This window comes from Myxine glutinosa, chromosome 11 (assembly GCF_964187855.1).
Source record: "Myxine glutinosa chromosome 11, kmMyxGlut1.1, whole genome shotgun sequence".
Lineage (NCBI taxonomy): Eukaryota > Metazoa > Chordata > Myxini > Myxiniformes > Myxinidae > Myxine > Myxine glutinosa.
In genome coordinates this window covers 23,404,468-23,421,001 of record NC_136271.1, presented here as the reverse complement: position 1 = coordinate 23,421,001, position 16,534 = coordinate 23,404,468, and the positions used below count along the sequence as shown (strand labels likewise).

Below are 16,534 nucleotides of genomic sequence, written 5' to 3'. Positions count from 1 at the left end.
ATCCAGGATTACCTCTCCAACATGATGGCGACATGCACACCACAGAAGAGCACGGTCCAGTTTTGATTGAATGGTAACACAGGCAGCTGTAACGTGTCCAGTGTTTGATGCTGTTGTGTCAAAACATAAGTTGACAACTGATTGTTTGCACTTCCATGAATGTAGATACGTGTAAGTGTGCTCGGCAATGATGTCACCTGATGACCTATCACTTCCAGGAGGATATCTAGCCACCCCCAGTAGCTTTACATCAGTGGCATTCCCAACCAACACTGGCAATCTTTCTTCCTTGACATTCTTGTTTGTGAGCGTTGGTATCTGCTTGCCATCCCAGTGAAGTGTTGCAGCTGTTGGGGCGATCCAATTTTCTTGAATATCTTTGGCGATAGCACTTGTTATTGATCGTCGAGCCTTATCAGCAGTTGAGTACGACTTGGCCACACGACGTGGATCACCTCCTGCCTCTTGAATTACAGCTTTGGTGAGCGCAACCTGTTGAACAGGAGTTATGTTTAGTCGAGTAGCAACAGACACAACTGAATGTCTTTTCAGAATATCATGAGGAATAAAGGCAGATGTACCTGCATATGTTGATCTGTGGTGACTACGCTTCCTTTGAAACTCTGGAATCGCCTCTTCTTCAGTTTCTTCCAAGCTATCTGCAGAGTCACTATCATCAGAGCATACAGAACTAATTGTCATCTCTTGTACACTGGATGATTCATGACGTTCTCGTCTTGAAGCTTCCGCTAAGAGGCGTTTTTCTTTTCGATGATCTTTATCAACTTTCTTCTTGTCAACACCACCAAATGAGGCTACTCTGTCAGATTTCATTGACTCTAAAAATACTCTATCTTCCTCATTCTTAATGTTTGTCATTGCATCTTTTGTCCATACACCAAAGGTCTTATCAAGACGTTCATTCATGGTTTGCAACTTAGCCAAAGTGCTTGGAGATTCTCGGCGAGAAACAGGTATTTGACGCAATTTGTTATTGTCATTAAGAAGGTCAAGTATTAGTTTGCAGCATTGATGGTCTGAAAGCATAGGAATATTTGCTTTAGTGTAGAATTTTTTCAGCTGGATAAGGACGATGCTGGCAGATTTCCATTTCAGTGGCTGAGTTTGTTTGCCTTCACATATTTCTTTCTGGATGTACCACATCACGCATCGAAGAACCTGCCGGCAAGTTGGGAGGCGGACTCCTGTCAATGTACCATCTGCTTCTGTAAAAGCATTGCCAAGACCAAAAATGGCACTTGCTAATCTGGTCTTCTTATCTGCCATCTGAAAGAAAATAAAGGATATTATTAGACTACTAGTATGGGACCCACGATTAGACCTCCGATTTCATTCATGTAAAAATACAAACTAATTATCAAACCATCGTTTTTTGCATAAAATTGTTATATTTGTATTCCTCTCATCAAGACCTTCAATTTGATACCAAACATGACTAGGTTTGGGTGTAAAATAACAAAATCAAACATTTTTACATAGTGCGGCCCCGAAAATGGCCCTAAATATATAAAAGTGGCCGGTGGCCACCCAGGACCACCTCTGATTTCATTTATTTTTTGCATACATACTTCTACCAACAAGTGTAACATTTGAGAGAATAGACATTAAAATCCAAGAACCTAAGGGCGTTTGATGCACCCTAACTCGCATATAGAAAGTAATGCGAAGCTTGGTGCAAACAAAACCAAAACCTTACGGAGAATGGTTGAGCTCCCGAATCAATGCCTTGATATGTACAGCCATCCAGTGGGGAAGAAACGTGCAGTGAAAGCAAGCGTTCAGCAGCTCTTGCTTCCCAAAAAGCAACCCCCGCTACCTGCAAGTACAAATAAAATAAAATAAAACATGCACAGTTCTTTTCCATAAAGCTCCTCCTCATAACAATTAAAATGATTTATTTAACAGTAACAGCTATTCCTAAAGCATTACATGAACATTTAAAACGATACTAATTCCATGCACACACAACACACTATGGTTAACTTTGTTTTCATCTCAAACCACAAAATAGCTGTGGATGCCTAAAGTGTGTTGCCCTGCTGCTCCATGCACTGTTAGTTTACACCCTCTGTCACGTTGCTCCTCTCGTACGCCTCAATATTGTAGAGGAAGGGTTACGGAAGAACTTTGGTGATATATGATAAATTGACCGATTTTCCAACTGCCAGGATAATCAACTTGGCTCCAATATTCAGAGGTTTCGACCCTTTCAGAACAGAACCTCTCCAAACAGAGTCAACAACCTCAGCCTTGGGTCTACATCAGTAGATGCATGACCTCAGCTGTCCAGACAGTCGGCCAACCTGGCAATGCAACCTCTCCACTTAACGCTTTACCTATAGATATTTACCTTCTTTGATAAATGCTTTCATTTATTAATTATCATAGTGTTGTAGGAATGATCCTATGGGGTGAATAAAACTGCTTAGTATCGTTCAGTTATCTCCTTAATATATGTTAATTAATTGGTATGCATGATGGTTAAAAATGCGTTGCTATAACGTGCACAGAGATGTTTGTTTTTCCCTGTCCAACTTTTGTTTTATCGTCCACATCGAACCAAATACAGCTATGTGTTTTTATGTTATTTATCTGAAGGAACCTCACAGTGGGTCCCAGTGTCCGACCGTACAATTCCGTAACAATAACCCGATTCCGTAACAATTGGTGTCCGAGAGTGAGATTTGGACCCGAAGTGCGCTTAACGCACCCGAAATTACGAGCGGCTGAAATTTTTAATTTTAACATCCAAATTAAAATCGTGCCATGGATAATCAAGGCGACCGGATGCCGGTAGGGGAGTTAGAAGAAGGGTTAGAGGCAACCCAGGATCCCGGGGTGGAATGGGAAGAAGAAGGCAATGAGGGTTCGGTAGCGGGGATTTCAGGCACACAAGATGGCGGCGTCGCGCACGAGGTTGCAGCAGCGCCAAATGGCGCCGCGCACGTGACCGCAGCAGCGGCGCCGATGGACTGGGGCCTATTCATGCAGCAAATAAGGGCCTTTATGGTCGAGACGGGTGAGGGAATGGAAAGCAGAATGATGGGAGCAATGAGGGATGAAGCAAGGGGTACCAGTGCCCAAATTGGGAAGTTAGACAATAAATTTGAGGGGTTGGACAATAAATTTGAGGGGTTAGACAATAAATTTGAGGGGTTAGACAACAAATTTGAGGGGTTAGACAACGGGATGAAAGGGGTGAAGAATGGGTTAACGGGGCTAGAAGACAAGATGGAAGGCAAATTGAGGGACATAGGGGAGCAATAAATTTTTTTTTTAAACCACCTTTAGAGGCCATTTTTTCCCCGCAAAGCGGGGGTTGGCCTTTTTCGGGAACCGTGGTTGTTGTTGTTTTTTCGGTCCCCTTTTTGAAGCAATGTTTTACGGCCGGATGCCCTTCCTGACGCCAACCCTTTTTGCCGCCTTTAACGACAAACAGGGAATTACCAGTGAACTGGTACTCAATTAGCCGACCTCGGAAGGATGACAGGCTGAGTCAACCCCCCTGGTGTTAATTCAGCGATCGACCGGGATTCAAACCCAGGATCCTAGGATCCTAAGCCGGCACCCTAGCCGCTAAACCAACACCAGGCCTATAGGGGAGCAATAGGGGAGCAATCTGCCCGGGAAATTAAACAGATGGGGAATCAGCTAGAGGAGGTGAAAATCGGGTTGGAAACCAAATTGGATGCCCAGAGGAATGATTTGGAGCAGATGAGGGCGGCATCTACCAAAGAGATGGGAGAGATGGGGGAGGAGATAAGGCGTGGAGTGGGCGAAGAGGTCGCGGGGGTACGCGAGGAGGTAAAGCGGGGTGAGGAGCGCATGGAGAAAGAGGTGAGGAATAGTACGGCTAGGTTACAGGGGGGCATAGAGGACCTGACGCGGTGAGTAGAGCAGCTGACGGTGGGACAAAAGGAGTTAGGGGAGCAGGTGGAAAAGAACACAGCGGTGATAGGAGGGTTGAAAGCGACACAAAAAGAGATAAAAAAAGAACCGATAGCGACGAAGAAGGAATGTCAGATGGTACACGAGGGGTTGACAAAGAGGTTGGACGAGGTGACAGAGGCAATAGAGACAAAAGAACGGGAGGTAAGGACGCACATAGAAACGACCAAGGTGGCCTTAGAGGAAGAAATTGAGGGGGCGCACCGGGAAATAAAGGAGGTGAGACAAAAATTAGAGGAAGTGGAAGAAGGGGTAAGTGAAATTAAAAAGAGACGGAGGGAGACTAAAAAGGAGCTGAAGGAGGAAGTGATGGAATTGGTGCAAGGTCTGTGCTCACAGCATGATGATGTGCTTACTGACCAAATAAAGAGTTTGCATTTCCGGAGGAGGAGCGAAGAAGAGGTGCCGAGGTGAGTGGCGATATACTCGGAAATGTATATGGTGTGAGGGGAGATTCAGTGAGCTTGGGTGTTGGTTTAGACCCGGGCGTTCGTGAGAGGCCGCTGGTGAGGTGTGCGACAGGTGCAGAGTGTGTGGAAAGAGGAGGTGTGCAAGGAGGTCCGACTATGGGGAATGCGAGGGGTATTGGTGAGCAAGGGTGTGCTGTGATGATGGGGTGTGCAGAACAGTGCACACCTGTGGTGAGTGTTACGGAGGACGTTACGGGGGAAGAAAGGTGTGGAACAGAGGTGTGTGTGAGGGAAAAGTGCGTGCCGAGGAGTGAGTGTGCTGTCGAGAGTGAGGGTAAATGCACGACAGAGTGTGGTGGTGAGAGTGACACGGAGTACGAGTTGGTTGTGGCAGGTGAGAAGGAATGCACACCTGGAATGAAAGAATGCACACCTGGAATGAAAGAATGCACACCTGGAATGGTCGAGCATGTGCGGGAATGTACACCTGAGTTGGTGGTGGCGCGGGTGTGAGAGGGCACATTGGAGCGCGTGATTGGGTGTGCAAAAGAGTGCACACCCCTGGTTGTCACAGAGGATGTAACCGAGGAGTGGGCGCGAGGAGGTGTGTTGATGAAGTGCGCGAACGACGAGTGTGTGCCAAGGTGTGCGGTGGTCAGGTGTGTACCGAAGTCTGTGAGTGGAATGAGTGTACCTGGGTGGTGTGTAAGAGGAAGTACAATAGCGAAGAGTATGGAGACACTTGGATGTGTGATGAGGAAGAGGAACGAGTGGTGTGAGTATGTACGGGGAGCATCGACGCTAAACGGGACAGCGGTTAGACCGACGGTTAGCCGACGCGAGCCCTCGGTCCGTGCCGGGCTTTGGGTACTGCGGGAACCGGCGGGGATCGCAATCACGGCGGTTTCAAAAGAACTGCCGTGCGCGATACACGCCGGGCCCCGCCCTGCACGGTCGCATCCGCGTTCTGCTAATGCCCCCATTCCACTTATGCCGATTGGCCCCGATTAGCCCCGATCTCCAGGTCGGGAGCGATCGGGACACTTTGGGAAAAAACTGGTCATCTATGCTGTATCTACGTCCTAAGTACGCTCCGATTACGATCACTACGCTGTAACCACGCTCATCGTGGGTAGATCGGGTCCCTGAAGACCCGATCGAAGCCGTTTAGAGCCGCTGTGTTCCCGCTCGCGTACGCTGTAACCACGCTGCATTCGCGATTGCCGCCGCTCTGACACGATGCATTCCCGATCGCCGCCGATCTAAAACTGATCCAACGCCGATGCTGCCGATCTATTGCCGTTTCAACTACGTCATTCCCGACCAAACCGATCTAACTACGCTCTATTCCCGCCTTTAAGCCGACTAAAAAGCAGATTTCAGGTCCCGATCCATATAAATAGGGCCCGATTTGCTTGCCGATCATCAGTATCGTCGAAGACAGCCATGGATCAACATCAGAGAAATGGCCGTCTGCAGCTCGCTCTACTTCTCCAACAATATGCAATTAATGAAAGAAGAGCTGCTCAAGTGAGAAGAAGAATGAGAAGAAGAAGAAGAGCCCCTCAGTTCTGGGTCCGGCCATGGTTGACAGAAGAAAGAAGATTGCAGTTTGGGCACTACGACCGCCTGATGAATGAACTGAGGCTGGAGGACATCAACTCTCTCCAGAACTTTGTGAGGATGCCACCTGCTCTCTTTGATGAAATCCTCCACAGAATCACCCCCAGGATTGAGAAAGAAGATACCAGGCTGAGAAAGGCCCTACAACCTGGAATGAAGCTCGCCATCACCCTGAGGCATCTGGCTACAGGAGACCTCTACCCAACTCTCTCCTACGACTTCAGGGTCAGCAGAAACACCATCGTCAAGTTCATTCCGGAGGTGTGTCAAGCCATCGTTGCAGAGTTCAAAGAAGAAATGGTGAAGTGCCCTACCACCCCAGAAGAATGGACAGAAGTCGCTGATGATTTCGAAAGTAAATGGAACATCCCTCATGTGCTCGGAGCTCTTGATGGCAAACACGTCGCCCTCAGATGCGCACCCAACTCAGGCAGCCTCTACCACAACTACAAGGGCTTCTTCTCGATCGTGTTGATGGCACTGGTGGACGCCGACTATAAGTTCTTGTGGCTGGACGTTGGTGGAATGGGACACATGTCAGATGCTCAGATTTTCAATGCTTCGGAGCTCAAAGAGTGCATAGAGAATGAAACCATTGGATTCCCCGACCCCCTGGCCATGCGGAACGATGATGAAGAGATGCCATTCTTCATCCTTGGAGATGATGCCTTTGCTCTCCGCACCTACTTGATGAAACCCTATGCCAGACGTGGACTCTCTCCTGAACAACTCGTCTACAACTACCGCATCTCAAGGGGTCGACGAGTGGTGGAGAACGCCTTTGGCATCTTGGCAAACCGTTGGCAATGCTTGCTCAAGACACTACAACAGTATCCTGAGGTGGTGCGTGACCTGGTCGAAACTGCTATCTGTCTGCACAACATGCTCCGCATCCGGTTCCCAAGTATTCAGCATGCCGAGGTGGACCAGGAGGATTATCGACACAACATCATCCCTGGTGAATGGAGAGATCAAGCCAACATGTTAGAGGTGGAGCAGGCAGTTCGAGGCAACAGGGACAGTGTAGAGGCCAAGCGTCAGAGGGAGGTACTGAGACTATTTTAACAGCCCTGCTGGTGCAGTTCCATGGCAGGAGAGGATGGTGAGACATCATTAGAGACACTATGGGAAGGAGTTGAAAGACATTTTGGAGGACATTGTTGTATTGTTATGTATTGCATTGATAATGATTTGTATTGATATTCATGTGACAATAAACATTATGAAACTTGATATTCAATGTTTGCCTTGTGTTGGTTGGAAAGGGAGAAGTTATTATTGCTGGGTTGAGGGGATGAAAATGCATTGCAAAATGAAAGGTCTTCAAAATAAAAGCTAAAAATTTGACAAGTTTTTGCTGGGTAGAGGGGATCAAAGTTTGCATTCACTTAATTAAAAGGTCATAAAATTAAAAGCGGTAAAATTGATCATTAATAATATTTGTTTAACTTGTACCGCTTTTAATTTTAGACCATGGGGTTATTGGGCAATGCCATTTGGCTCATGCAGTTATCAATTCCACTTAACAACGTTGACAAAAATTGTCGTGTCGAAATACTTGATCGGGTGAGGCTGATGCAATCCGGACCGATTTATATACAGCGGCTTTGATCGGCATTGGAGCGGGACGGATAGGTAACGATCGTCGTCGAAACGGCACAAGATAATCCTCCCGCTGCAACGACGCTGTAATCACGATCAAGCCGTTCTAACTACGATCAAGCCGTTCTAACGACGATCATTCCGATGGACTACGTTGCATTCACGCTGTAATCACGATCAGTCCCGCTATTTCAGATCGGGATGGAAATTTTAAACATGTTAAAAAAATCGCCCCGATCTATTTTTTTGTCCTGATCGACAAAGATCGAAGACGTTCCGTTTACGATCATGCCGATTGATCCCGTTCCAAATAGGATCGTTCCCGTTGTGCAGATCGGGGTCGATCGGCATAAGTGGAATGGGGGTATAAGCGGGGCGGGCGGCCCGGTTCGAGGGCAGGTAGGAAGGGTCGGGACGGCGACCCCTTGTGGTTGCGGCGTTCCGGCCGGGCGAGATTGGGCCATCGAGCGGGAGACCGAAAGGTTCCGCGCCGAGGTGGACCTTGGAATCTCGGCCCGAGTAAACCTCCTTCCCTGAACCAAGTGCCGGACGGACCCAACCGAGGTAAGCAAACCACCCGCGTTCATTGCTCGGCTTGGCGAAGCCGAGCTTTGAGCATGTAACGACGCACCGAGGCTCAGAATAAAGGACGATGGTAGGGGTAGTGAAATTTGATCGGCAAAATTTGATTGGCATGATTGGTAAAGATTGGCAAATTTGATGGGCAGAATTGGAATTTGATGGCAAAATTGATAGTGGAAGATGCCCGATGTGGTGGGATGGCAACTCTGCCATCCCTCACATCCCCGGGCACATGAGCACTAGTTATGGGGTTTTTGGCAGTGTAAGCTCGTCGAGGGAGGGCTTGGATAAATGTATAGGGACTTAGAATTGACCATAGGTAACTGTAGAGTTAAGTAGCGACATGATACCTGTAGAGGGGACGTAGAATAGATTAGGTGGATTATAACGACGAGGGAGCGCAATAGTATAAGGGGTGACGGGGAAGCGCGAGTTTTAGAAGGGCACCAGGTAGATCAGATGATGCTGTGTGTGTGAATTGGAAGTGTATGGAGCAGCGAATTGTGAAATGTGTGAGGTGATTGTGAGTTGTATTGAGCGTGAAAGTGTATGGAGCAGTGTATGAGTGAATAATTGTGATTGTGCATTGTATTGAGTGAATGAAGAAGCCTGGGAGGAAGGAGGGTGCAGGTGGTACCAGGTGTGTGGGCACAGGTGTGCCAATACAGGTGAGAATGGTTGGATGAAATGAATGGTCTGGGATACATGGAGTATGGAATGGATGGTGTGGAGTGAGTAGTGTGGAAAACGTGGTGTGGAGTGAGTAGTGTGGAAAACGTGGAGTGGAGTGGTTGGTGCGAAGGGAGTGGATGGGGAAGATGGGCCCCCATCACAAATACCCGGGGAGGGTAGTTTAAGAGTTAGGGAGAGGGTATAGGTAAATTGTGGTTGGATATTGGCATCCGTGGTGCGTGTGGAAGAATGGTGTTTGGATGGGTGCATTAGTGACGTGGAAATGGCTGGGCGTGTGGCCTGTTGGAGGTATGGTTGGTTGAGCGCTCCGCCACTGTTAGTCCGTCGGCCAGGTGAGGCCGCAGGTAGGCTCTGGGAGCCAGTTAGAGTTCAATGGGGCCCGAGGATCCAGAGGAAGGACCCGGGTAGCCCAGTGCCAGGGAGGGCACCGAGGGGGTAAACGCTAGGGAGGGCCTTCCCCAGGTAGGTTAGTGAGGAGCAGGTAAGCTCGGGTGGCAACTTCAGTAGCGGAGGCGCACAGGTAGGTAGACCTGTTAGGGGAGCCACACGACCCAGTCCTGAAATTGTGCGAAGGCACACGGAGTTGAATCGGGGGAGTGAGACCCCAAATTGATGAGCACCACAGTTTGGTCAATGGGAGTTTGGTTTTTAAAACCGCATAGAGTAAGATGGCCAATGGTTTTGCAGGGAAAGACCTCGGGTAGTGTAAAGTGTGTTAATGTCATTTAGGAAGTAGTTAGGATTAAGAATCTCCTCGCACCATCTACACCCACTCACCTGAGGTGACAGAACTCCCCACCATGCCATGGCTGTTTTGTTGTTTTTGTGCAAATGTTTTTGGAAATGTGAGACGCATCATGACGTGGGTGAGACATTGTGCTGGTTGTTCCATCTCTTCCTCCTTAAGAGGGATTGATGATGAATTGGTGATGGCAAATTTGGTTAGACATTGGGATTGGTACGAATTTGGATTCGGGGAGATATGGGGAAGACGTGACGATAGTGACGAATTTGTAAATGATTTTGTAAATACGGGGTAAGGGGCGAGGGTAGAGTACGTGACAGGTGGGGTGGCGTACGTTAGGGACGAGCTTTCTCCGCTCGCTCTTCGTGTGCACCTTGCTCTGCTTTACCTTGATTGATATGTACCCTTGTGACCTTACCCCTCGCTAACGCTGCTGATTTGTCTTCCTTCCCCACCCATGGATCGTGCTCTCTGGGCACTGAGGGGGAGCGTGCGGGAGCCCGCAATTGTGTGCCCGAATTCCCGCTGCCAGCTGTCTGCATCCATGCACCACTTATGGACCGCACGTTTTGCGGCCATGCACCACCCTATGGACCACGGTTCTGTGGCCGAGCACCACTTATGAACCCCACGTGTTGGGGCCTGGCCCCTCTGCTAGGACCGGCCATTGCGGCCAGAAATCTTCGCTTGCGGACCTTGGTGAGGTGGCACCAAGCCATGCAGGTGGACCACCATAGTTGGCCCCCTGCTGGCCATAATTTAAAAAAAAAAACAGACGCGTTGTGTGCCTTTCTTTTTTTATTTATTACAATCAAATAGGCCGCAAGCAAGAACAGCAGGAGCAAGAACAACATCAAGAATGACGGACCAGCAGAGCAGGAGCAGAAAGAAGACAACCAGTTGTGTTTTTTTTTTTGTGTTGTGCAATGTAGCACCGATTGGTGCTTATTATTGGTGCTTTGATTGGTGCTCTTGATTGGTGCTTTGGTGTTTGCATGCTCGGGGATGTATGACAGAATCTCAATTCTGCATCCCACGGGCATGTGAGGTGGTGTGTCGATGCAGTGCATGCTGTCTGCTCCCTCCCACAGGATTCTCCTTGTTTCCAAAAATGACAGGTCCTGGGTTGCGTTTTGTAAATAATGTAATAATGTCACTTGTAAATAATGCTCCTCACCGGCTAAATGTATAGTTTGAGAATTAATTCCGCAATTCGGTTAACTGTGGGCGTGAATCTGTTAGGTAGGATGCAACGTAGTAGCGGGACATATTTAATTGTGTTTTAAAACTGTCGCACTCAGGGTCAGATTAATTGTAGAGGGAAATTACACCTGCGTGTCACATTAAGTAAAGTTTTTTTCGGCCCGAGCCGTGCCGTGAGGAATGAGGGTGCTGTGTTGCGGTTTTTAGAACCTTCACATGTAAATTTAGTATTAAATTTCCTTATAAATAACCCCTGTGTACATTTCCCCTTAATTGGCTGTTAACTGAAATAATCGCACCTTAGTTAGTCCACATTGCAACACGTAGAAAATCATAGGACCTCTCTATAGTTATATCGTTATTCTGTGTTTCAGGTAAGGCCATGTGTTTCCAATAGTTGAATCTGCTTTGCATCAATCAAATAAGAGTAGGCCCATTTTCCCTTCAAAAGGGTGCGAGTGATTTTCTAACCCGTGCGCCGCCATTACGCACACGGTCGTCTTGGAGAAGAAGGGGGAGGAGTTAGCCAAGCGCCAGGAACAAGGCGTGGCTCTGCCAACGCCTCATCAAGGGGCGGGACCGGTGAGCCCTCGCGACAAACCAAGGCCGAGGCAAGCTCACCGGTGGGCGTTTCCAAAAGGCAGGCGGCTCGATACGCGGGCGGCCAATATAAGCGCCGCCGCGGACTACTTACGAGGTCAAGGTCAAGGTCGAGTGGAGCGAGCAGAGGTGAGCGGCAGAAAGAGAGCCACGGAGAGATTGACCGGCAGAGATTTGAATTGCGTATGCAACATACCAGCTTTCCCCCGCTATATAATTGTCCGGTCGCGTCCAACGATACGCGGAGCTGTTTGCCGGGTTTCGCCTCGACCCCAAAGCGTGGACCAGAGCGCGCGCTTGGAGCCGGACCTCGACGCCTACCATCTGCCGGGACCCTTCTCTGCCTTCCCATACCATCCCTGCCATTCCATCCTTTCGTGTAAGTGTGTTTGTTCTGTGCTGGGCGTTTGATAAGTTAAGCCTGCATAAGCTTGCCCTGTGTCTGCTTCTTCTTCTTCCCTTGTATATGCCCCCTTCTTTTGTTTCCTCTTCGGGTTTTTGTACGTAGTTAATAAATCTTTGTTCTCCCTTTACTTTGGTTTCCTCTCTTATACGATCGCTTTCGTGATTTCTTGATCGAGTACCTGTGGCACGATTTTGGCAGAACCGCTTTACAATCAGGTTAGTCTTTGCTAATGGCTCAGATTCTGGATTGCTAAACCGCTCGGCAATTACCATCTTGTCCGGGATTCGAGCGGGACCACCCACCTGCTTTGTGGAGGGATTGGCGGAGGTGTCCGGGAATCCCTTGACCAATCACCTTGGCCAATCCTATCCCACAAAGGAGCGGGGTGGGTCCAGGAACGGAGACGGCCAGCATAAAAAAAACGAGGGGATTAAACCCCCCTCGGTAAGGGGAGTGCCGTCGCCCGATTCCGTAACAATACATACATACATATATATATATATATATATATATATATATATATATATATATATATATATATATATATATATATATATATATATATATATATTGTTGCGGATATGGGATTTGGCCTCCATATCCGCTTGTAAATATTCCCCTATTTCCCCAATACTCCCCAACTATCCCCAATCCCCCATTCCCTAGTCCCATTGTCTGTAAACAACACTCTGTAGAACCGACCTTCCCCTTTTTCCCCCATTAAATGTCGTGCCCAGGTCCACCGCATCTCACGTAGACAACTTTCGGACATCTTGCTAGTTATTCTTAGTCTATGTCAGTTAAGGACTCGTTTCCATTAATTCTGACTCTTCGTTGCACCAGAATGTGATTGTATGGCACCAGTAGTGAGTTTAGGACCTCCCCATACCTCCTCCCATCTTCCTCATGAAACAATAACAACAACTACAACCACAGCGGGGGGCGGCGCGGCCGCGGTGCGGGGAGTGTGCGTCCTCACACCGGCTTGGTTAGCCGCCATTGCCATGTGCGCCCACGGGGTTACCACGAAGGGGCTGGCTGTCAGCTCCTCGTCAAGGGCGGAGCCGGGTAACCCCCGCACCCAATAAGAAGCAACAGGCCGATTCCATCTGGGGCGGAGCTAACGAGCCGAGGGCGTGTCACTCCCCGCCGGATATGCGCAGCCACTTACCGGACGTGACGTCAGATGCGCCCCAGCTTGGAAAGACAAGTCGCAACCTCCGAGCGCTGAGAGACCTCCCGCATCTCTGGACCGGACCGGGTCGATTCTGCCCCTGAGCCAAGAGTGCACCTTGAGCCATCGACTACCCGCCTTCCTTGCCATCAATCCCCGTGTGAGTCAGTCTTGTCCCGTTTATCTGTCGTCTGTCGGGGCTAAGATAAGACCGTGTTTAAGTGCCCACCTTTCTATGCTGTCTCTCTCATCCCTGTAATCTAACCTTCCGCAATATTATAACCTCCTCCGGAGGTCTTGAGAACCGTACCCCTGGTGTCGTGTCATTTTAACCCAGCCGCTGTGTCCTTTCCTCAATTGATTTAGCGTAGCGCGACTCGGCCAAGGTTCGAGTATAATCGGGTAAACTGTGCAGACGCGGCCATACCAAACCGCTCGGTAAACTAACATCCACAACCGCGTCTGTAACAATATATATATATATATATATATATATATATATATATATATATATATATATATATATATATATATATATATATATATATATATATATATATATATATATACACACACACAGACTTGGCATTTAATATGGAATTTTTTTTTGTGGGGGTGAACTTACTTTTCAAGATGTCTTAGAACCAAAAGTTCATTGGAATTATGTTGAAATTATTCTAGATTTTGTGAATGTGACCTTTAAAAGAAACAAAAACCACATTTGACATTTCGAAACAAATAAATTGATCCTTGAAAGTGATGTAAACTGATATCGAACTCAATTCATGGACAGTACTGTGTTAAACTTCTGTACGTTTTCCAGAAGTATCTCTTTATTTTGCACATTAGCCAAAATTTTTTTTAACAAAAACAAAAGTTAAATTACGACTGGGATTACGGACAGTAAAATTACAGTTCAGTACTTCGTGTAACCCCCACGAGCATTCAGAAGAGCACGTACACGTTGAGGCATGCTGTTCACGAGATTTGCCAAGGTTTGGACAGGAATCGCTTGCCATGCAGTGACAATAGCCTGCTGCAATTCACGCACAGAGGTGGGCTGCTGGTCCAAGTGGTCAATTTGACGCGTTAATTCTGCCCACAAGTTCTCTATTGGATTCATATCCGGGGACATGGCAGGCCACTCCATATGCTCTACACCACGGTCAGCAAGAAAGTGTTGGATCATGCGAGCACGATGAGGCCGTGCATTGTCATCTTGGAAGACAAAGTTTCCTCGAAAGGCTGCACGAGCAAATGAAAGCAATGTTTCTTCCAGAATGGCCCTGTACTTGAACTGGTTCAGGCTTCCATTCAGAACAACCAGGTCAGTTTTGCCCCCTTGCATGAAAAGCAGCCCAAACGGTCACCCCACCACCTCCAGCTTGGACTCTTGGCACTATACAATCTTTATTGTAGGCTTCATGCACTTGTCTGCGCACTCGGACGCGGCCATCTTGACGATAGACCAGAAATATAGACTCGTCACTGAAGATCACATGATTCCAGTGTCCTGGCTGCCATTGACGGTGCTCTCTGGCCCACTGCAATCGGCACTGGCGGTGTTGTCTGGTCAGGCGTGGCTTTCTCAGGGGACGCCTGGCACGATAGCCTGCTTGAACCAGTCGTTGGTTGACTAGCCTTCTGGATACAGGCACATTTGTCAATTGCTGCCACTCAGCCCTAAGCCGATTAGCTGACTTGGTACGGCCATTGCGGACTAACCGGTGAAGCTGGCGATCATCCCTCCTTGTGGTTCTGCGGGGACGTCCTGACCTCGGTATTGGAGTAGCAACACCCCTCTGAGCATTTCGTTTCAGGATATTTGACACCTGACCTTGAGTGATGCCATACTGCCGCTCAGTAGCACGCTGTTTCATGCCGGAATTTCGTAAAGCCACCACTCCATGACAAACAGAATTGTCGAGTTGATGGACCATCTCCAGAGGAAGCGGCAATAACTTTTGGAGACGTGCAGCAGTTGTTTTCCACTAATACAGAACGCAACAACCCTTGTATACCCGACTGTGAAGCCAATCATCAAATGCACCTGTCCGTACATTTTGCCATGCCATATATATATATATATTGCCACGCCATATATATACAGACTTGGCATTTAATATGGAATATTTTTTTCTTCTTGACTTGGGTTTACTTTCTTAACACAGTATATCAATCTGGTGAGTTTCTTTTACACTTTGGTGATTTATTTGTTAAAAGAACCATGTCACTGATTGTCGCAGCAAGAAGTCAACAACAGGATTATATCACAGGTGGCATGGCAAAATGTACGGATTCTGTCTGTCTGTCTACAGGAAAAAAAACAGGATTATATCTGTCTGTCTGGATGTCCGCTTATAACTCAAGAACTACACATCGGAGAAAAGTTTTAGACACAGATTCGGAATCAGCATAAAATTCCGGTGGTTATAGGCTACTTTTTATTTTAATATCAATGGTTTAAAAAACCGGGCCAGCTGCAATTCCATGGCGTAGTTTGTGGCGGCGTATTTGCCCCTTTCCGATCCCATGACGCATTGCGGTTCCGATTCGCGATAAGGTCTATGCGCTATCACCGACACTTTTCCACCTTTTCCATACCTTTTAATCAGATTTACCTTATCGTCCATCGTAACCACATTACGCTTGGAAACACTAGCATTATCCTTCTTCGGACCCATGGCTAACACAGACACAGTAAAGGAATACTGTACGTCGCCTCTGTTTTGAATGCGAATCAGCGGTTGCGCGTATGTACAGTATACTGTACGTACATATTTATATTATTTTTAATGTGCTTTTTATTGTATTTTAAATTGTTTTTTTAGCTTCTTTTATTGTTAATTTATGTACTATTTTATTTATTTTAAATATATATTTTAAGGAAAACAAATGTTTTCACGTCCGTCCGTAGGAGTGACGTAAAGTCGCACATAATGACAAAATGCGTGCCTTTTTTCGTGCCAAGAACGAATAAACGGTTTTTTTTTTTAGTTGAGATTTTATTCCAATTCAAATTTCATTAAATTTCAACTGTTGGAAACAATAATTATTTCAACTGTTGAAAATATTTTTTTGGTTTGTTTTTGGAGTTGAGATTTAAAACAACAACGTTTTAAAAGAACGAAGTTAACAAAACGTCACGTGACGTGTGAACGTGGATAAAACATAGGCGTGGATAAAATTACTGATCCACGTGATCAATGTGGATTGGATGATTTCAACTGTTGGAATATATTTTTCGCGCCATTTTATCGCGCCAAGAACGAATAAACGGTTTTGTGTTTGCCTATGGCCAGCTGTACGTGGGCTGCTCGAGGGTTGGAAAACCAAGCAATCTTTATGTCTTGGCACCACGTAAGAAAACCAGAAATGTTGTATACCCAGAGGTTTTGAGAAATTGAAAATTGAAAAAACGTCATGTAGGAAATGTACTGTGATATTGCTCTAAAATATACATGTTCTTTTCATCATATATTTGTCTTATTCTTATTCAACCCGGGCGAAGCCGGGTACCTCAGCTA

General features: G+C 47.1%; 1 protein-coding gene across 5 annotated transcripts in view; it reads right to left on the bottom strand.

Moving 5' to 3' along the window:
* Positions 1-16,534, bottom strand: part of FCSK (fucose kinase) — an 86,200-nt gene that overhangs the window by 55,696 nt on the left and 13,970 nt on the right. For all 5 annotated transcript variants that reach the window (XR_013624922.1, XR_013624923.1, XR_013624924.1 and 2 more), the window contains exon 12: positions 1,718-1,837. Coding sequence is in view for 2 of the 5 variants with exons in the window: in XM_068130329.2 (XP_067986430.2) it covers positions 1,718-1,837 (120 nt within the window). In the remaining 3 variants the exon portion in view is untranslated. The remainder of the gene's footprint in view (positions 1-1,717; positions 1,838-16,534) is intronic.